General features: G+C 42.9%; 1 protein-coding gene across 1 annotated transcript; it reads right to left on the bottom strand.

The window, feature by feature from the left end:
* Window positions 1-2,410: 2,410 nt before the first annotated feature.
* Window positions 2,411-4,413, bottom strand: cfd (complement factor D (adipsin)). Its single transcript, XM_079175410.1, has 5 exons — window positions 4,298-4,413; window positions 3,785-3,941; window positions 3,314-3,455; window positions 2,889-3,179; window positions 2,411-2,733 (listed from the first exon to the last, which is right to left on the bottom strand). The coding sequence occupies exons 1-5, from the start codon at window positions 4,359-4,361 to the stop codon at window positions 2,560-2,562; spliced, it is 828 nt and encodes a 275-aa protein (XP_079031536.1). The 5' UTR covers window positions 4,362-4,413; the 3' UTR covers window positions 2,411-2,559.
* Window positions 4,414-22,963: the final 18,550 nt, after the last annotated feature.

The following is a 22,963-nucleotide window of genomic DNA, read 5'->3' as shown; positions in this document are numbered from 1 at the left end:
TGACAGAGGAGGGCATAAGCCGGGCAATAGATGGCTGCTTTAAGTCTTGCACAGATGGAGTCAGTACATTCCTGCTGCTGATCCAAGGCGGCCTTTACACGAAGAGGGAGAGAAGAATGGTGGAGACACTGCAGGCCCACTTTGGAGCTGAGGCTTTAAAGTACCTGGTAGTCATCTCCCTGGAAGATGGAAAGGTTGCTGACACACTGGACGACGCCCTCCTGGAGCTGCTGAACACGTGCGATGGAAGGTACTGCCGAATCACATCGTCTGCAGCCGAAGGGGAGCTGGGCGCTCTGCTCAAGATGCTCGACCGCATGCTGGCTGAGAACGGCACGACCGGCTACACGGAGGCCATGCTGACCGAGGCCAAGAAAAGGAGCACGGAAGACTCGGCCATGCAGATCCTGAAACAGAAGGTGCAAGAGGTCGAGGAGCAGGAGTGGGCGTTCAAGCAACAGATGCAACAGCAAGAGGTGAGAAGAGCCAAAGAGATGGAGGAGCTGAAGGTGAGACATGCTGAGGAAAGAAAGAAGGAGGCGGCGGGAAAAAAGCAATACGAGACGAAGAGGGAGAGCCTGGAGGAGGCTGTGATGAGCCACGGGGCCATGCTGCAGCTCCAGATGAGTGCCTCTGATGGTAAGACATATAGTTTGAATTAGAATGAGTTAATATATCATGTACTCTTATTTCTGCCTTTTGTTGTACATATTTAATGTTCTAATTGTTCTGAAAATGCTCCCCTAACCGCCATTTCTCCTCGTCTTTGACTTGAAGATGATGACACGAAGAAGATGTCGGTCATCCTGTTGGGTCTTTCTGGCAGCGGGAAGTCCTCTGCTCTGAATCTCATTCTAGAGAGGGCAGGTAATCAATACAAATCAATCAATGAGTCCAGCCACGAGCCCCCTCAGCCCACCTTGTTCTGTGAGCGGAAGGAGGTGTTCGCAGCGGGGAGGCGACTCATCCTGGTGGACACCCCCGAGCTGTGGGACGAGGACGGGGCGGAGAATCTGGAGGTGGTCAAGGACTGCTTGGCTCTGTCCTTACCTGGACCCCACGTCTTCCTGCTGGTGCTCCAGGTGGAGCGCTTCACCCAGGGCGAGTGCGAGATGCTGGGGCACCTGCAGAAGATCTTCGGGCGAGACTTTGCAGAGCACGCCATGGTCCTCCTCGTTCGCTTTGACCGCGACCAGCGCAGCAGGCCTCAGGGGATCAACGACTACGTGGCCGGCGCCCACGCGACCCTCCGGGATCTCATCCGCAAGTGTGGCAGCCGCTTTTATGAGCTGAACGTGACAAAGTCCCAGAATGCCCTGAGCTACCCTCAGGTGAGAGACCTGCTCTCAGGGATCAACAAGCTGGTAGCTTCACATGGAGGACGCTCCTACTCAACGAGGAGGTTTTCTGTGCAGGAGCTGCAGGAGAGGAAGAAGGGGATTGGGGAGAGAAAGGAGGGGGCTTTGGAAGGGAACTACTTATTAAGAGATGCTTGATTTCCAAACCCATAGGTGAGCACAATGTACAACGTGATCAAATGTGATATTATATCATTTGTTCAAACTATGGTATCATGTGAGGAATCAGTCCTGCAGAGATGTTGCACTGGATTGAATTACATTGCAGATTTTTTACATTTTTGTAGACTATGTCATGCAGGAAATTGCCACCAGAGGCGCTCTATATGAGTGAATTATGTCGAGAATTATCTTTATATATATTTCGGATTATGTTGATAGCATATTCATACATTCATTAAATGCAAATGCACATACATTCTATTTGTATTTTTGTATTTTGATTTATGAACAACTGGCACCAGCGAATCAGAAATTATTATAATAATTTGCTTTGTGTAGAAAACAAATTGTTGGGGATTTTCCAAACCAAACAGAAGAGCAGAAACATCATTCATGTCCATGTTTATCTGCAGGGAGCAGGGAGGAAAAGAAGAAGGACAGCTGCAGATTTGATTTACTTCTGGACTTCCCCATCGGTACGAGGACGTTTATGAGATCTGCTTGTTGATATCTTGATTGCCTCACAGTTACATTCTTTAACACCATCCTTCAGAGCGCACTCAACTGCAGGAAGACAGAAGATTGTTTCTCTGAACGTTGTTTTATTAAATCAGCTATTGTGCAACTCTTACTTGTGTTCAAACTATAACTATGTGTATCCCTGCTATAGGGTTACTTTGTGTCTTTATTATGCAATCAAACAAATGATTGCTGTTAAAATGAATCTTGTGGGCGGGACAAAGTGACAGCTTGGCAGCAGTTTTAATTCGCATTCATCACAAGTTTATATTACTTGCAATCCAACATTTATTTGATTTCAGTGTGGATAGTTTCTTTGTTATTGTTCTGCATGTTATTGTACAGTAAACAATTCAAAACAGACATCTGAGTGTGATGCAACTGTATTTTATTGATTCCTTTATAAAGTGATGGATACTCTGTTTGTACAGGTGGTTGTAGGATGCTCCCCACACTGGGGATCAATCTAGACCCATGCTTTTTGTGATGCTGGTTGCGGTGGAAACATGGCAGACACCATTTAGGCGCTTGGTGTTGCATCGGGCTGCGGGGCCATGGTGTTGTCGATCCACTCGGTGTAGTGGGAGATGATAGTGTAAATTCCAGGCTTTTTAATTTGGCCACACTTCTTTCCTCCATTAGAAGTGATGCCCACCACGGTGCCATTGTAGAGCAGAGGACCTCCAGAGTCCCCCTGAGAGACAACAAAAAGAAATTACTTCAATTATTTCATATTTTGCCAATTTGGAAAAAGAGAAAAAACAAACAAATATACGTTACTTTTCTCATGGTCATCCTAACTTGATTGACCCATTGACATTTGGTAAAAGAGAAGGAAGTAAGACTCACGTCACAGCTGTCTTCCTTCTTGTGCGGTTGATCACAGGGTTGTGGGCATAGTTTATGTGCACATATCATGTTATTGGTGAACTTTCTGCCAAAGTAGTCGCTGCGTCCGCACCGAGCCGAGCTGAACACCTCAACGACCACCTCTTTGAGCCGGTCTGGTCTGGACCCCAGGTCGTCGAGGGACCCCCACCCAGCTGTCTCCACCTCTGCATCCGTGCCGGGGTTTGTGCCGCCGGCTCGCAGGAACTCCACAGCTTTCACGGCTTCAGAGGCGTTGAATGGACGATCCAACTGCAAAAAAACACACACAAAACCGTCCCAAAGAGGTTTTATTTTAGTTTTTGATCTATAGATCCATCTCAAAGATCTAGAGACAGTTCTGGTGTTGATACCACTGACAATTGACACAAACTTTACATTTGTACCTTAATTAAAGCGATGTCATTATCATAATTTGCCGCTCTGAAGTCAGGGTGATTGTAAAGTTCCAAAATGTCAAATGTCTGCTTTGTCTCTTCAGGTGCACTCAGAGAATGGACACCCAGCACCACTTTCCTTCCATTCGGCCTGTGGAAAGAGCACAATAATATAATTACTGTATATTCAAAGCATTGTATTAGAATAAACGGTCATTAAAAGGACAAGTAGTGGACAGAATTTGAAAGATGATGCTAACAGTGCATGTTTTGCTCCATAATATAAGATATCAAAAGAAAACTCACAAACAAAGTCTGTGCTCAGCTCTCACACAGAGAATATTGGCATGAGTTGAAGTAAATATTTTAATTATAACTTAAATCAAACCAAATGTACTACATCATTGTTCTTAATCTTGCCCGTCCTGCCTCCCACATAACACGCTGCATTCATGGCGGTTTAGAAGAAGGTTGCCTCACCCTGTTGGCAGACAGTGTACTGCAGTCATCACCCACTGATCTGCGATCACAAACCCTCCACACTCGTGTTTCATGTTCTCTCCTTCTGGCACCTGGATGGAGGCCATGTAGGGCCGAGAGTGAGGCGCTGCCTCTCTGCCACCGATGATACCCTCACCTCAAGTGATCAAAACACACAGCCAAAAGGAAAATGTTCAAATTAAACTATTTGAACTTTTCTGCTTCTTAGATTGCAACTTTCATGCAGTCAGAAGGTGCAAAGTCACGTTGCCCTACAGTAGGTCATTAGAGAGTTATTGTCACAGTGTTTTCATAATGATGGGGCATTTTAGCATTTCATATTTAAATAATGAGAAAATAAAAAAGTAGAAGGTGACATTTTTAGAATTAGGAAAAAAATATATTAGGAACACAATACTACAATAAAAAAAAAAATACAAACCATTGAACATGAATTACTAAGAAGCCAAATTAGAGTAAAATGAATCATCATGAAAGAAATAACAAACTCACTGTGTGAAATGAGGGCGAAAAGGAAAACAGCAGCAGCCACACGAACGTCTCTCTCTGACTCCATGATGTCGGCTCAACTAAACCGAAAACCAGCAACTCTGTGGGTTTTAAAGGCCTCCACAGGAAAGACTGGAGACATAAATCAAGTGGATGTGGTGCAAGACACGAGAGGGTCTGACGATCCTCCTGTTCCCTGTTTCCCGGAACGAAAAACAGGAAAGTAAACAACTTGTTCACTGACAACTTTTACTTTGACAAAAGGCGATAACATTGTTTTTTTGTCATCGTCAGACTAGTGGAAAGAAAGCATCCAAATGCACATTTAGGTGTTTATTTTACCGCTTTGTATATTTGCTTTATTTCCTAAATGCACCATAAGTATTAGACAAGAAATGTCTCAACGTAAGTAATCTGCTGGGGAAGTTTCTTTTATTTTTACCATATTCACTTCACTACAATACATAATACTCAAAGGGAGTTTTTTTCTCATACTGTCATTTAGTGGATCTTTACTCCAGAGTAGAATACGTTTCCTGCTCAGTGATGTGTTTGTGTGTGAAGTTTAGATCAGAAAAAGGTGCACACGTCTCTTTATTACAGACATATCTACTTGATTGCTTCTAAAGTGTGAATATTAATTGAAACCAGCACACACTTTGCACAACGTTTCACTTTTTATGTGATTTAATGTTATTTCAAGTTACATAATGCTGAGATTTGGATGAACTCACTCTGACCTTGTACACTTGAACACAACACTCAGAGGGAGAGGACATATTCTTCATCTCTTCTTCCCATAAATCCAGCAGGAAAACATGAAACACAGCCAGTCTGGTACATTATAGGAGCACACAAAATAGTACACAATGATAAGCTTGTTTTTACTGCATGTTGCACAAACATTACACAGTATAGTACAGTATGCACAAACTTACAGACTTCCTGTAAGTGTGTCATGAATTTAATATTTATGATTATGGTGGTGTCATCGGGTGATCTTTGACAGAGGAGTGCTGGTTCGTCTAATTTCATGGACAACAGCACCATTTCTGCATTGCCCCACTTCTTACAAAGGTCCTGCAGAATGGCCTCGTCCAGTTCTTTAAACCCTGGACTTCGATCCACGTTCTTTGTAAATGCTGTGTAACCGAGTGAGTTGTATGTCATATATATTGTGTCACATTTAAACCAATGAAACCATGTTTGTTTTAAAGTTTGTGAAAGTCAACAGCTGTCACACAGAGACAGAACCCAGCACAGTTTTCAGATTCTAGACCTGCACTGCCCTCTGCAGGTCAAAACAAGTACTACTATAAAAAAAACAAGCTCATCAAAGTTAATGAAAAAGTTAACTTGTGACATAAGTAGTGAATGTGTTGCTAAAAGTTCATATTGAATAAATGACTTGTCAGACGGTCTATTGATTGAACTGGATGCTAATTGTACATCATTACATAAATGTAGGAACAGAATTATGTTGTGGAAATTAAAGTTACACTTCCCGTCCTAATGTCTGTAATAGGGGTTTGGCCGTACGGTGATCCCGTGGTCGCATTACTGTAAAGTTGGGAAATAATAACTCTTCATAACATTTTCCTATACTCCTCCCCAATTAAGTCATGACTCACGTACTCACAATTACAAGTCAGGAGGAACATAACATTCGGAAATTACAGGTTAAAACACGTGTATCCACCTAGATGATGATGATGATGATGATGATGAAGAGTTCATTCAGCTGTAAAACGGATTAATCATGCATCTGTGTGTAATTCACAAAACACCACTTAAAGCTGATTTGTTTTCTAGATTTTCAGTAATGAATTCATGCACATTATTATTATGTTTTTCCCCGCGCAGAACAAATATAAAGGTGTGTGATGTAGAAATGACCACTGACGTGCAGCAGTACAAACTGTTAGAGTTCTATCCGACTTTTGATTGTCGAGCTACAGCTACAACCATAGCCTCGAGCAACCGAGCCCACCCATCCAGGTATGCAGTGTGTGTGTGTGTGTGTGTGTGTGTGTGTGTGTGTGTGTGTGTGTGTGTGTCATTGTTTGTCTGTTGCATGTGTTAGTGTGTGTGTATGTGTAGATATCCATATCTGTTCATCCATGTGTGTGGTCTGGCACTGAACCAGTTATCAGAGTCATTTTTATGTTTTCTAAATGTTTCATTACTCTCTCTCTCTCTCTCTCTCTCTCTCTCTCTCTCTCTCTCTCCCTCTCTCTCTCTCTCTCTCTCTCTCTCTCTCTCTCTCTCTCTCTCTCTTTCTTCATGTGTCTCCTCCCTCGCTCACTCATTCCGATCTGTGACTGTCATTCTCAGACACTGAGTCAGCGAGCCTGTCAGTCAGTCCGTCTGGCAGGTTTTTACATCAACCTTTAACAATCAATCTGTTTGTCTGGTTGCATTTTAAACGATTAATTCACTGAATTTAAAGATAGAAACTGTAACTCACTGTCCGATCTCTATTGGTGCACAACTACATTTCATAACACTGAATTTTAAAAGTATTTGTCAGCTGAGAAACATACAAATTCATATACAAGTCAAAGGCTGTGATAATATTTGCAGAAATATCTATAATTTAAATTGATAAATATGCAGATTGGGCCGCTCTAACTGTCTAACTATAACTTAGCATGACTCACTCGTGTGAGTTCAAGTGTTCAAGTGTGTGTGAGTTACAGAAGTCACCGAGACACCACACACACACACACACACAAGCCGGTACTTAAGTGATTTTGACACACACACACACACACACACACACACACACACACACACACACACACACACACACACACACACACACACACACACACACTGTGTGAACAAACACAAAGAGAATTGTACAGAAATGTCTCAAGAACCATCATACATTTCATTTCACATAAAAGTACAAGAATGTCTTCACTCACATTACTGTTAAACATGTTTAATTGTTAATCTTAAGGTTCAACATAGACTTGATAGACTCATCGTGGCCCAAATTTAATTCAGAATTTGTATGATCTTGTTGGATTTATTTATACAGCCCAAAAATCACAAGTTTCTCAGGGCTTGTTTACAGTCTGTACATGGATGGATTATGAGAAAATGGGCCTCAGGTCACAGACATGGAAAAGGAGCAAAACACCCAAACGTACAGAGACACTAAACGACTGCAGGCCGAGTCATCTGAAGCAGTTTCAGGTCTCATTCAGCAGCAGAACCAGAACTCCAGTCTTTCACTGTTGTTCACGCTGCAGATGAAAAGACTCAATATATACAATAATAAAGTTAAAAAAAACCCACTATCAGGGCATCTCTAGTTCTAACTGAGCTCTGTGAGTTTCCATCAAAACATGTTGAAGGACCAGTGTTTAGGATTTAGTGGCATCTTAGTGGTGAAATTGCAGATTGCAACAAACTAAATACCCTCCGCTCACCTTTCCCTTTCCAAGCGTGTCGCAGAACTACCCACCAACTACTATCCTCCAAATCCTTCACATTGGCCTTTAAACGTTAAACAATGGCTCTGGCCCAAAGGCACCTGACCCTCTGGGCGTGTGCCCGGTAGTCCTGCCACTAATCTATCCATGAATCTGTACAACATAACTCATCCTCGATACTTTGACCCTTCATTCAGGTAAGTCCACAAAACAAACCTCTATCAGTAAACGATGCGTACTCTAAGGGGAATGAAATCCAAAGCTTTCCAATCGCTCAATGTTTTTATGGTGCAAAGTTTCATAAAACCACATTTTTGCATCAGGGTTTCCTCCAGTTTAAGAGCTGCCAATAAAGTCTCCTACGTGCAGCTTTGCTGTTACATGCCGAACGATAGAAATGATCCTCAACTGTCTGTAAAAGTTTGACTCTTGTTAAACATGCGGACTCTCCACCTCTGTCTGTCTCTCTTTGTCTCTCCAGTCGAGTGGTGGTCTTCTGCTCTGTGCTGGCGTTGCTCCAGAGGAGGGGGGATTACTGTTAAACGGGTATAATCTCTGCTGTTTCCTCCGTCAGTCCAGGCCCTTCTGATGGGAGCCGGTGTTTAGAAGGGGCTCCACAGGACGAGATGCTCTTTAACTGTAATCTCTCTAATCTCTCCTCTTACTTCAGGCCGGGGTCTCACAGACCTGCCGTCCTCACGCTCGTGTTTCTCTCAGAGAGCCATTTGACAAACATGACAGCCTGTACTTTCAGTTTGAAAAATACAGAAAGGTGTGTATGTTTGTCCCCCCCCCCCCCCCCCCCCCCCCCAATGGGAAACCATAGAAAATAATGATGGTGCTTTTAACCATAATCTTTACTTCAGGGCTGAACGATGATGAATCTTCTAAAGTAATCAGTTTTCACAACACCTCAACATATATACTGGATATACTGTTTGGTTTTCTTTGTTTCTGAATATATTGTCTTTTATTCGGATAGAAATTTGCCAAACAAAATGTTAAAAATGAGTTTTAACCGACATATGTGAAAAATAAAAGGACATTTTAAAAAGAAGAAGGAACCAAACACTTAAGATTCCATGTGTGGATACGGGTGGACATATTTGCCATTTTCTGTCATTTCTATGACAGCTGAAATATATTCACATGCTAAGTAAAACCTGCTGCATGTAAAGCTAGAATATATATATAAATATATATATATATATATTTATATGTTTAAATGTTCACACAAGAGTCCAAACATTTAGCTTTTTGAATTTGTATCTGGATTTCGAAATGCAGCAGCTTGTATGAGGATTTTATTAAATGTCTGTGAGTGAGTGTGTTTATGATTTTCCCATCACAGGATGAAACGTGTGACGTTAGCTGAGCATGTGTTTGTGTTCATTTGCATACTCGTATGTCGCACGTCAGCCGCTCAGGACAGATCTTAATTAAGAGGCAACGTGAGACTGTACATGTTCGAATGTGTGAGAAGTCCATCAGCTTGTTTTCTCACGAATGGTAAAAAGTACTGTAAGTTATTCCGTTTCCCGAGTAAATGTGTGTGTGAAAGCCTGCGCTGCATGCGCGTGCGTCAAAGCCTCCTTGTTTCCCAGGAGAACGATGAATCCTGCAGATCTGACGTTTCTCTTCCTGGTGGTGGTCCCAGGAGGATCGCCGGGAGATTCCACCTTTCCCACATCGCTCCTTGATCCACCTGACTCCTCCTCGCCTCGCCCATAAGCCTCGCCTTTTGTCCCCCGTGGGTGCGCAGCGCTCGGTTTGTTTGTACATCCAGAGAGCAGGGTGAGAACGCGCGACCGTCCCACAGAGCTGAAAAAAAAAAAACCTGGCTGCTCACATTCCCACAATATTCACAACACGTTCACGATAAGAAAATAAGAAAAGGATGCATCTGTAATTAGCTCGAAGGGAATAAATATTAATCCCTGAATAAACAACAGATGTTTAAAAAAGAAGGTCTCAACGTCTCTAAATTGGAGCCTTTGGAACAGAAAAAAGTTCTGAGCAGGCATAAATATTTATGTTCACACTTTCCTTAACAAATGTAATACATTTTGTCTCCATACGACGCTGCATTTCAAACTTTATGTTCATTTTTCTCCCATGCATGACGTTGCTTTTACCATATTTATATTTATTGTTACAAGCTTAATTAATGACGTTTTTTTTGGCTTAATTACAATTAAGCCATTGATTTCCATTTTGACACCTGAAGTACACTTTGTTGTATGATGCATGAAAGTTAATTGTAGCATTTTTATGGTCGCCTAAAAAGTTCTTATTCAGCGTTCGCTGGTACTTAGCTTAAGTTAACTTCTGGTTCCAAAAAAACAAGATGGCGACGGCCAAAATTGGGGAACTTGAGGTTCTTAAACCACAAACCAATAGTTGACGCCATGGTGATACGTCCACTTGTTATATATAGTCTATGAGTAATACTGTCGGAGCTGGTCTTTGGATTAGAAATGATAATACTGATCATATTCTGTTTTAACTCAATTTAAGGTGGCAGAGATGAAGCAGACCAATAGGTCAATGATGTGTATGAAATTGGACTATTTCTATTAAAAAGCTATGAAAAGGAGAAGACTTTAGAGTTAAGAGCGAGATAAAGCAAAAGTCAACAGAAGAAAAGAGAAGGAGAAGGAGGGAAACAGAAAACACGAGCATGCAGACAAAGAGAGATCTGCTGCCACAAGCCTCGTCTCAACACGTCGTGAAAGTGAGGTTTTCAGATGCTGTAATTTACGCAGATTCAGATTCGGATCACTTTGGCAGAATATGGGACCACCTGCACTCTGGGCTCATGTGAACAACTCGCGAACTCTACGAGAGCGAAGACAGAAAACCCGGTGTTTTACTAAAGCGTGAGATCTGAGGCCAAAAGCAGCTCACAGTGCTGCTCTGACAGTCTGACACCTCCAGTGTGTGTGTGTGTACGTGTGTGTGTGTGTGTGTGTGTGTGTCTCAGCCTGGAGGTATTCAAAGGGCGTAGAGCAGCTGTCAGTGGAAGATGAATCTATTGGAAGCTGTCAATGCAGGGTTTAATAGGAAGTTGCAGGTAGATTTGAAAGTAGAATGACGTATTGCATGAAATTTCTGCCAAGTTCTTAATAATAAATTAAATAATATTAGCACACAGCAGGAGTTGTGCAACGCGTTTTATATTTGATGGCACAAAGAAGAACAGGAAAAATGACTTTAATTAATTATTAGTAATATTTATTTGAAAAATAAATCTATAATAATCTGTAAAAATAACCCAAATACGAGGTTGTAGTGGTCAGTGGACTGCACTTGAACTGTAAGTCTGGGTGGTCAAACCAACAGCAACCATTACAGCTGATGGTCTGAGAGACCCGTCAATCAACACACAGCCAACGTACTGCTCTGCAACAACAGCTACTTTCGGAAAGTAGGAATTTTCCAAATGTTATAACAGCAGGAAGACATGCTGAGCATTTGAAACTGGAATTTCTTGAGTTTCTCAGTCATGTCATTACAGTTTCTTCAACCCGGCATCTAGTAAGCGTGTGAATTTGAATCTGTAATTTGACTGATTATTTTCAATCTTTAAAGTACACTGGTAATTTATCTGCCTTTCTTTAGATTTCTAATTTAGACTCCGTATTCATACACTATGTCACGTTTACTTTCTCCTCGTTCTTCTCTTCTCTTTCATCTCTTTGATCACCTGAAGCCTTCTGTGAGCTGTAAATGTTGCAGCAGAGTTTACTGTTGACTGTAAATTGTGGTGATCGGTGTCCTCTTGCAGCAGTAAACATCTGTGTGCGTCATGACATGACAAAAACATGATGCGCGCCACTAAACTGTAGACTTGCGAGCCAAAATTCTTCCTGATTTTTACATTTGAATGACATTTGAATAATCTGTATAGCACTATCAAATACTCTGTAAATCTTCACTAACTGATTTTTCTGTCTTATGCCTTCCTGTAAGTTGATTCTACTCTTTACTGTACAAATGGCATTGTCTCTAAACACAATGTCCTTCATGACAATCATTTGTAGCCTACAGCATCAACTTCTGACCAAACTACGCTGCAGCAGAGTTTATTCGCTCCACTTCTTCACTTAATTTCCTTTTTTTCTTTTTAAAGTTCACTGAGGATTCTCTCGACAATTAAATGGACACACGACTTATGTCACGTGTCCATTTGGGACAACAGGATGTGACATGCGCGGGTCCTTTTTATTAAAAGGTGCGTATGGATTCCCTCACTGGTACAGCTTGACTGGCACGGATGCTGACGGTGAGCCTTTGATGTTCGGGGTGTGACGGGCTTCCTCCTTTGAAGCTGGTGTGACTAAGTGTTGGACGCAGACGTGGGACAGTCAGAGGAGCGAGGACACAGCTGAGGGTCACTCACAGGCGCTGACCCTTCCAACCATTTTCACACAAGATGGAGTCACTCAGCGGCCAAAGACAGAGTAATCTTTGGGCGTAAACAGACCTGTGCTGCTCATCTTTGACACACATAAAACGCACGAGGAGTATTTGAGGATGAGATAAAAAAAAAAACATGTTTCAAAAATAAACTTTGTGTGATTTTCTGTAAAGCGACAGCCAAACTGTTCAGATTTGTTCTGCTCTAAATCTGGAACATGATACAGTGCTGCTGAGAACCGTTTGCAGATACAATGTGAGCCTCTGGCATTAACAGACATTCATACACACACATCTGGAGAATCAACCTGGCATCTTGGAGTGGGTTTCATCCGCTGTGCCCATTCACAACCGCGGCAGTGAAAACAAAAACACAGAATCTGAAGAATCCCTACTGTCAGTCAGAGGAAAGGCAATCTCTTTCATTTCAAGGAGTGTAAACACCCGGGGATTCTGGGACTAATTGTTGAACATAGTTACAGTTGTCAAGGTAAAACCTCCTCTCCCTGCAATGTTTACGTTGGAAGTGGTTGATCGACGGCCTCGGGCGTATTATGGCTAGACAGGGCCAATTGTCAATAACTGTCACCCGCAGAGAGGAGGAAGAAACACGGCCCATCTGCCTTTGCCTGCCGTGTAATTAGCACTAAAACCAAATGCTTTGTGTTGAAATGCAGAGACCGGCACCCCTGCCATGCGTCACATGCCCGCAGAATATATCGATGGGTGGCATGATGGAACATAATCGCCTTTTTTTCCGACTCGTGAGATATGCAAATGATGCAGATCTGGGACACAAAGGCACTGTTAGCTCATTAAAAACATTTAAACTATGTCATCCATTCTGCGATGTTGTCTCCCGGTGTGTGTGTGTGCGTGGGTTTGTGCAGACGGCGCACCTAACATACACCTGTTACCCCCCAGGGCTCGGCGCAAAACAAGCCCTCCTGGAAAGGAGGGGAAGCCTGCAATCCAACCTAACAGATATATGCGAATATTAAAAGCACTTAATATCAGCCTCCCTTGCTTCAGGTAAACAATTGCGCCATTGTGCTCGGTGCCCGCCTGTGTTCTCCTCTGTTTCTACTAATGGGAGCGATAAATACGGCTCTCTGAGTGGCGTCCCTCTGGATTTCTCTTAAACACAACACCTCTGACGGATCATCCTCACAGCTGGATTGGATTCATCTGTGAATAAACACAACAACAAAACTAGCAATTGATACCGATGGTAATGTTTTTTGTTGTTGATAGCTTCAATAAAAATGGCAAAACACTTTTGAGACGACCTCTCGACTTCAGCTCCGTGCATATCTGGAGTTGATACTTTGGTGCAGTGCCGTGTTCAGAACGGGCCGATTGCTTTGGCCTCCGAAGAACCGCACATCCCAACAATTTCAAAATCCAAACTTCACTTCAGGTTTCTCAAGATGCATCGTCTAATGTGTCTCATATTAAGGGACAAATAGGACAAATGTACTTGCGTCTTTTGTTGAGGCGTCTTTTTCGGGTTAGAGAGAAGGAAACTTCGTCGACTACCTTTAGTCATCGCTGGTTCCTTTGACATCACCGTGATGTTTCCCTGACCTCAGTCGTGTTAGTTTTAGTTGCCTTGATTTAACCAAACCTTTACCTAGAGGGGGGCAGATCAGATCATTCATATCATCAGAGTCGGGTCACTTTGCAGGACAAACAATACATTTTGTTGTTGGACTCGTTTATCCTGCTTTGGCCACATTGCTGCTGTGGCTAAGAAAACACACAGCGGCGGGCAGTTTCCAAGACAAAATAGATTTGATGTAGTGTAGGATGTAAGTTGTGTGTTGATTGTGGCAGTAGGGCCTTAGTTCCATCCTAAAACACTGCATGTTTTGTCACTAGGATTTAAACACCACAGTCACAAAATGTGTAATTGCAGGTTTTCAAAACATTTGACTTTTGTTCTCCGGCTCCATTACGCGGCAATGAAATAGCTAATCGACATAAACCATAGAGATCATTCCAACTCCTTAAGGTTGCAGGATCATAATTAGACACCCAATCAGCCGTAACTCAGGAGGAGAAACAGTGGCAGGATTGTTCAGCAACAACACCACAAGGAATTTAACCCCTTCCCGGGGACAAATCACCAAAATCCCGACCAGGTAAAACAAATCCAAGACTATAGCTTTTGATTATTATGATGCCACAAGACTCTCTTTGACAAATTGTTTCAAAGCAAACCACCGAGGAGCACATGTGCACGCTAATTATGCAAACAATTTGCATCAGCAGTCGATGGCAAAGCTCTGAGGATGGTGAGCTGAGGAGGTGCACTGCAGGCTGTACGGATGAGACCGGGATACCTTGTTTGTATTTTTGCTTGACACATTTGTTTGCAACTCTGGTGATGTGACCCTACGAATAACCCTCTGTCACCACTTTGGTCCAGACTGATGTATCGCAACAACTATTGGATGCTGTCCCCCCCGCCGGTTGAATTGTAATAACTTTGATGATCCTCAGACTTTTCATTTAGCTCCATCATAACGTCAGAATTGCAGTTTGTGGACCGAATACCTGCGAAACTCATTGCGTTCCCATCAGCCTCAACTTTGTATTTAGTGCTAATCAGCAAATGAATGCTCCCACGTTAAATAAATAGTAAACATGACTCTTTAGGTTAGCTTTGTGACCATGTTCCACCCACCGCCTGAACCACACTGAGGAAGTGAACCCCACCCACCCAGCACGCCGGAAGAAAAGTAAAGCAAGAAAGAAAGAAAAGCAACACGAAAAGGGAGACTTTTCTGGATCGTTACGGTTATGCCACTGATGCCAGAGTATCTAAAAAAGATATATATTCTCATAAGCTGCAAATGAAAAAGGTTTCTCAGGCAGCTTCTAACCCGACTACCTCACTAGTCTGAGCTCCTAACACCTTGAAGAGCCTGTTTGCTCAAACCTAGTTTCAGCCTGTCAACAAGCACAGGAAACTCCTCCCTCTCTCTCTTTACCCTACTTTTTTCCTCTACCTACTCTCCCAGTGATGCCCCCCCCCCCCCCCCACACACACACACACCTTGCCTCGACAAACACCGCTTTGATTTATAGGCCTGTCAAGCTACCTGGCCCACGACGACAGGTTATTTCCATTACTGCTGGGATTCTCTGTAATAAGGGGATCCGATGTAAGGACACGGCGCAGGGGGCCAGCTGTCTTGTCCCAGCTGAGCAACAACAACTGACCTCCGGAGAGCAAAGATATTCACATACCTTACGTTCTAACGCTTGATGTTGTCGGGTCTATCTGTAGTAACGCGTGTTTTACTCATCAAACCTTGAGTGATGGGATGTTTTGTAATCTCTCGCTGTAATTTAAAATTGAGTCATGAAAAGGAAATCCACCGCACACAGTCACTTACTTGACTGTGTGCAGCTGGAAGCTTGTTCACATTCGCCCAGAAGAACTGGCTGCTGCATAACAATGATATCGACACTGAAGCCATTTTGAAACACATGCTCGATGTGTTTTGCGAGTGACGCCAGAGAGGTGACACCAAACCGGGAGACTTTTCAGACTTTTTCACGGCGCCTCCACTGAAGTACCTCGTCTGTCAGCGAGGCAGGACGGCCTCTTTGATTTGGCCTCCATGTTGTTTTTGAATCTCCTGCCTCGACGTTGCATCACTTCCCCCGTCAGACAGACAGTTGTCGTTATCTGTGCAGCTGTGACAAAGGACAGTTCACACGTTGTTTGAAAGCCCAGCGCCTCCAACAGCTACTCGATAAAAGCTTATGTAACATGATTTTGCAAAGAAAAGTTAAAGGCGGGACACTTTAGGATTTAAGCCAACCTAGTATTAGGAGCAGTGGGCAGCTACTATACAGCGCCCACGGAGCAACATTCAGCAACATTAGTGCTGCTTGAGCTGCACAATCTAGAAACGTGTGCCTGTAGCATAAATACCTACCTACTTACCCAAAAGTGAAACAGTTCAATAGCTCTCTGATACACCTTCCAATCAAGGAAACATGCCCCAAAACTTCTATTCAAACTTTAATATCTCCACTATCCAGCAACCATGACGCTGTGTAGAGTAGACTTTGACAACCACGTATGTATGATGAGCTAAACTTGAGTTATTCTACCACAGTTGAATTTGACACAGAGTAGCTATAAAGCACTTCTGCATTGACTGTAGACCGAAGCGAAGGTGGACGTGTGAACATTTTAAACATGTTTCCGTCCGTGTGTTAAATGCATCAATGAACAGGAATGAACCCACACACCTGACGGTCTGGAACAGGGGGCCAATACGAAGCATCATTTGGGCATAGAAGACGGATCCATGCCCAGTATTGAGCCAGCGGTGTCCGAGGTGAGGCGCAGCCGCCTGATGATGAAAGAGACAAAAGCCAAAAAGTTCATTAGGAAGTGTAAAATGAATTGACAGATGTTTGGCTCAGGCTGCTGGAAAATATGCCACATACTGATTTTCAACACACCTCATGCATAAAACAGTTGGCTGGGATGAGCTGCAGACCGCAGGCCACAATGAATCACAGCAGCCTTTAATAATGGGAAGTTGTTTATGAACCTGAAAAGGTAGATGACTTATTATTGTCATCAGGCTGTTGACAGACGTGCTGTCTGCTCTGTCTGCTCTGTCTGCCTCCAGAAACATCCTGTTTATAATGATGCAGGTAAACTGAGCTGATGGCTTGCAGGTTTCCACTGTGTAGTAGTGGTTTCATGCACGATTAATACCTGATTTGTCAACAGTGCGATATACTTTCCCCCGTCATTGCCAGATTGCCTTTGAGCAAGATCCAGGACAACCTCTTGGGCCTGTGTGTGCTGTAGCTCTTCATAAGTTCAAACCAAGTGTTTACCAAGAGGAAATGCACGCATCACTTCATTAAACCGATTAATAAAATGCTGTTTTCAGTTGTGATGTTTAGTGGGAAAATATAACATACCACAAACCCCCAACTTTATGTGTTGTAGAAGCACAATGTCAAGGACAGAGACCAGGTCTGTGTGTGTGTGTGTGTGTTATATATATATATATAGAGTGACAGAGAGAGGCAATGAGAGGATGCAAGGTGGACTGCTGCACGCAATGTTTCTTTAACTTAAAAACACAATTTCATGCACACTTGTGTTCAAATGTGGTCACAATGCTTCCCTGACCGCCTCACAATCCATCCTCAATGCATATTTGGATGCATTTACATCTGTACTTCCAAGTGGTCAAGCACTAACCAACTGCAATCCGCTCACCCAAAACACATGTTAATGCAACGGCGTGAAGGGTGTACACACACAAACCCAATCCTGCATTCTGACACAAACGCACATTCTGTTCACTTAATTATTTGTCAGCTTTAGGAGGCGGGCCATCATAATGCCATCTGTGATCTCCAGGGCAACTGTCAAACTGTGTCATGACTACAGGAAATGTTTTTAAATTACAGCGGTTTACTGTGGCTCTGCATCAGAAACAGGTTTATGTGCCAAGTGGTACACCAGGAATTTCACTTCATTAATTGGTGCTGGAACATTTCAAGACAATAAAATGAAGGAGGACCTCACAGCGTGCAGAGTAGAAGTGCTGCTCCTCAGCAGACCGAACATCAGCAGAGCTTGAAGTTGTGTTATTGCATCAGCAGCTTTTTGTAAACTGTTTTCCTCTGACAAGAGTTAGAATATTCATTCATATCCGTCGCATCGTACATGCATTAGGACGTTCAAGACGCTTAATAGTTGGTTTGGTATCTGCACATATGTATGTACTGGTGTAGGATATCATGATGCCATTTAGCAGCTGTTCTGGAGCTTTCAGTCGGATCACAACTTAGGTTAGGACTGTCGTCTTAATTAAAACATTTGAAACCACTTTAGTGTAAAGACTACAAAATAGATGAACGTTCAATCCCAAGTGTAAAATATAATCAGGATATGTGTTCAGACAAATACACTTTTTCTTACATTTTGTTATGTTGCAACCTTCAGTATCGATCAATCTACACCCAATACCCATAATGACAAAACAGGATATTCTTATTGGTTCTCCATATTTATTAAAAAGGAAAGCTGGAATAGAACACATTTTGCAGTGATAACAGTCAGGAGTCCTCTTAGGTAGGACAGGACAAGCTTTGCACACCATCATGGAGGCCACCAGGCTTCAGATCTGTGTCTTCTGAGCTCTGCAGGAAGTTCCTTCGACCACCTGGCTCGGTTCTTTGCTCCGATGTGAATTGTCAGCTGTGAGACCTCACATAGACCGACGTGTGTCTTTCCCCAATCATCTCCAATCAAGCTGTAAAAACATCTGAAAGATGATTAATTAAGAGGAATGAGAGGCACCTGAGCTGGAGTTCAAGGGCCAAAGCAAAGGGTCTGAATACTTATGTCAATGTGATACATCTATTATTTTAATACATTTGTTTAGTCTTTGTCATTATGGGGTATTGATCAATGAGGGAGAAATCTATTCATTCTGTTCAACAATCAATGTAAGCAGCAGAGCTAAACTCAAGTACTAGTACACCATTTTTACTTTGACTTGGTGTTAAACATAACCTATCAGGGTGTTCCAGATTAGAGACGGTCCTGTAGTTTACATTAATGATGTGAACATGCACTGTGTGTGAACTCTATTGTTCTGGTTGTTGCTCATGTTTTGGTCCAGAACCAGATTTCTTTTTTTGTACAAACAGTCTTGTTTGTACGCGATCCGTGCTTTAGCTTCCTCCTCGATAGTTCAGAGGCAGGCTTGGTGCGAGCCGCCTGGCAGAGGACGGCAGGCCGGAGGCGGGGAAGCATTGTGGGTGTTCTGCATCGTCTGGGCTGGACCAGGCTAGCGCTGTCTGTGGCTCAGCGGGCGGGTGTGTGTTGTGTAACACAAAGTTGTGGTTGGAATTTTTTTTTTCTCCACATGAACTAGCTTCATGGCACAGAGAGGGAGAGAGAGAGAGAGAGAGGGAGAGAGAGAGAGAGAGAGAGAGAGGGAGAGAGAGAGAGAACACAATAATTAATTCAATTAATTCCCACAGTGACAGTTTGTTTAGGAGGAAATTATAAATGGAGAATATTGTTAAACTGAACTCAGAGAGAAACACGAGGTGGTTGTGTTTGAACTGTAGGAGCTGGTGTTTACTGAAGCCTCTTTTAGTTTCAGTAGTAAACAAAACTAGGATTCTTGAAATACCTTTTAGCGCTACAGACACATTTATGTAAATGATTATATATGTTTGTGCCAGAGAAGGATTGTTTTTTCTGCACAAACTGTAAACTTGAATGACTAACATCAGTGTGATGCTCATAGTGTAATATACCCTATAAAGACTCTCGTAAAAACGTGCTCCTGTAAACTTGGAGGTGTTGGATTGAACCCTCCATTACATGCTGGATTTGGCCTCAGATGCTGGAGAGACAAGTGGGTGATGTAATTGAGGAGAAAATCAAGAGAAAAGTCAGTATATATGTGAGTAATATTAATTGTGATTCGACCTGCAACCGGTCGTTTCTCCACCTATTTCCCAGACAAGACACTCTCACACACCCAAACAGGCGGGGGGGGGGGGGGGGGGGGGGGGGGGGGGGGGGGGGGGGGGGTTGTACAGTTGTGTGAGGAGAGGAGTACAGGGGGGTAATTTAAAGCTGAATTAGGACCTTTTATACTTATGCCATATTGTCAACACAGCCCGTAAAACCTCCTCCTCCACTCCCCCCTGCCTCCCCCCTGCCTCCCCCCCCTTCTCTGCCATTCTCCCTTCAGTTCCTCTTTATTTGTTCTAATTCCAGGGACCGGCTGGGTCTTGCCTGGATTTGGAGAGTGCTTGGTTTCAAAGGGTAATTGACACCTTACCTGTAATTTCATGGTTTCACTCCACCTGCCTTTGATGTCTGGGTCTCGGTTGGGGCCAGGATGCGGAGGGGAGAGACGGTGGCGGTGTGCTGCAGCATGCTCTGCCGCGAGTCTCTTCCAGCCCGCCTGAGCGGGTTCTCTGAACATGAACGACGTCTCATGCGAACCCGGGTTATTAAAGAAGGAGAGGGGGGGGGGGGGGGGGGCACTGAGAAGCTTTTCTTGTGGTGACAAATAGGCCAATGGAGTTGTCAAGACTGACTGAGACGAGTCAGGAGCAGAGATGATGACCTCTCCGATTTGAATACATCACATGAAAACCACAAAAAAAAATGTCAAAGATTAGCTTTTCTGGAATTTAGAAAACAATTAGACTCCCTGTCGTCTGTCTTTGATCAGCGATGATGTGAAATATCCAGAATGAGGGTAGCTCGCTCAATATTATCTTACTCATTTTCTTCATCTTTTAACCGCATCCCAGCATTCCTCAGCGAATGTATATGGAGGATTTCAACCCCGTCATTTGGGATCACATCCTTAAGTTCACTTCACAGGTCAGGTGACTATGATGACAAGAAATACGGTTAAAAGCCCTCGAGAAAGCTAGTAAGTAAACCTCAAAGGTTCTGCAAAGAACTTTCATTTGTGTTTATTTTGACGGTCACTGTGGACAAAAGCGGCGGGGTCCGACAGTCTGCCCCCCTGTCCTGGTTCTATCGCGCCTCCTGTTCCTCCAGCGGCATCAAGAAACAAGAAATAGTCAATATTCTCGTTTATTTATGGAGGTCGCATCAGTATTGAACTGAGACTGTTTATAAGCAGTTAGAGTTCCTCGTAATAACTTTAAGTTTAAGATATTTTAGCACAGATATGTAAGTCAACAATGAGCCCCATGATGACCTCGATAGACCTTTTCTTCAACTTTGTAAATTTGTGTTTTTGCTTTTTTTAGGTAACACACGTAAAGTTTCATGAACTCTGTGAATTTAATTTACAGTAAGTAGGCCTCATGTTTTTACCCTTTCTTTCTGTTGTTGGTATTATGTTTTTCATGTTTTATGTTTGTAAAAAACAAACGAACATACAGTAAAAATAACCATTAAAAACCATCCGGGCGTTTTTTTTTGTTGTAATCCCATAACTGTAGGCGAATACAGCCTGATAATCCCGGGTAATCACCTAAATCTGCCTGAATGTAAAAAAGGTTAGATGTCTGGGCTTTGTGCCTCCCTCTTGTCTGCATTCTCTCTCTCTCTCTCTCTCTCTCTTACACACACACACACACACACATACACGCACACACCCACGCACACACACGCTGACTGGAAGTAAAGGTGTCGGATCGTACATTTTAATAATCCTGCATGTTTTTTTTTGCCAGCAGCGAAATAACAATAATATTCGCGGAAAGAGCTGTTATTTTGCGTGGGATGAAAGAAACAGTTAGCGCTGGAAGCTATACAGTTCTACCAGAAATTGCGTAGGGAAACCGTCACATTGAAATGAATGGAACGTTTTTTCTTAGTTGTGTCTGGCTGGCAGAGCAGAGATGCTCCTTCGCTGGGGTGAGAGGAAGGTTATCTGCAGATCCAGGCGAGCAGCACTGAGTGATGAGAGGGGAGTGACAATGAAAATTGCACTTGTGCAACCATGAATCATTACAAACAACCCTTTAAAAGACATCCCTCACTGTAATTACCTGCTCTGCCATGCTCTATTACCGGGTACTTTATTACCTTCTATAACTGCGCTGTGCCTGCCTTGGCAGATGTAGACCTCACACTGACTAACGACGCTTGGCAGGTGAATCTAAAAGACTGCTTTTCTGTTTGAGTGCACAAAAAAATAGGGAGGAAAAAAAAAAGAGAGCAGCGTTTTAAAAGGAGGATTATGTAATCTGTGACTTGTTGATCCTAATAACACGGACGGGCCGTATATATATAGCTTACAGCAGCCTGGAGCTGACACAGATATTCAAGTGACATTTTGATAATGGACACAAATAAATGAAGCTTATTTGAGCACAGAGGGGTTCATTGGAGAGGTTATATGTGCCTTTTAGGTCATTGTTTTGTCTTTACAGCAGCAAATGACCTGTTGGGGTTCACTCTCAGCACTCTCGTCAACCACCAGCAGCCGATCAGGAGAGACAGATAAAGAACAGATGATTGTTTATTATCAAGGCTTTTGTCTGGGCAGATATAGGTCATAGTGTGTTATTGTAACCTTCTTTGTTTTTAAGTGTAGCTTTACTGTTACGGGCTATTGTGTATTTTATGGACCCACAACATACACAACCCAACATAACCAAACAGACCTAACTTTTAAATGACACATGGGGCTTATACACACACACACATGGGCGAGCCCTAAAGACTCACGGGGGGAAAACTACATTAAACCTCTGACATGAAATTAGCATAATTAAAGTCGATGCAACCTGCCCCTTATGTTCAGAAATGTTCACCCATTAATATTTCACTGAAAATCATCAGACATGAAACTTACAGATAGATGATCCATTAAAACATGATGAGTTGGTTTTGATATCTTAATACAGAATATTTTACTCTTAATGATTTTTAGCGATTTCACTTTTAATGACGTCAATGAACTGAACCGGAGCCAACGGCTAACTGGAAGGTAGGACATTATTTAAAACCATTCCTACCCGTAAGCCCAGTACAAACACAGTTGGCAGCTCCACTGGTTATGTGTGCCTTGCTCAACGGCACCAATATCTTAATAACATGAGCGGTATGATGTCAGTGTGTGTAAATTCTACTCAGAGAAAGAGTTCCAGAGAGAGGGAACAGAAAGGGGAGCGGCCGTTGCAGAAGTAGGTGTGTGAGCGTGTCTGTGTGTGTGTGTGTGTGTGTGTGTGTGTGTGCGTGTGCGTGCGTGCGCATTGTTTACAGTTTACACAGCGGCACACTGGCAGAGCATCA

The sequence above is a fragment of the Pholis gunnellus genome (assembly GCF_910591455.1).
Source record: "Pholis gunnellus genome assembly, chromosome: 15".
Classification (NCBI taxonomy): domain Eukaryota; kingdom Metazoa; phylum Chordata; class Actinopteri; order Perciformes; family Pholidae; genus Pholis; species Pholis gunnellus.
This window is presented reverse-complemented; position numbering and strand designations above follow the sequence as displayed.

Excerpts from the sequence above, each read along its gene's own strand:
- cfd (XM_079175410.1), bottom strand. The coding sequence starts at position 4,361 with ATGGAGTCAGAGAGAGACGTTCGTGTGGCTGCTGCTGTTTTCCTTTTC. Across the intron at positions 3,942-4,297 it reads TTTCGCCCTCATTTCACACA|GTGAGGGTATCATCGGTGGC; the intron begins GTGAGTTTGTTA and ends TGATCACTTGAG. Across the intron at positions 3,456-3,784 it reads GTACACTGTCTGCCAACAGG|GCCGAATGGAAGGAAAGTGG; the intron begins GTGAGGCAACCT and ends CTCTTTCCACAG.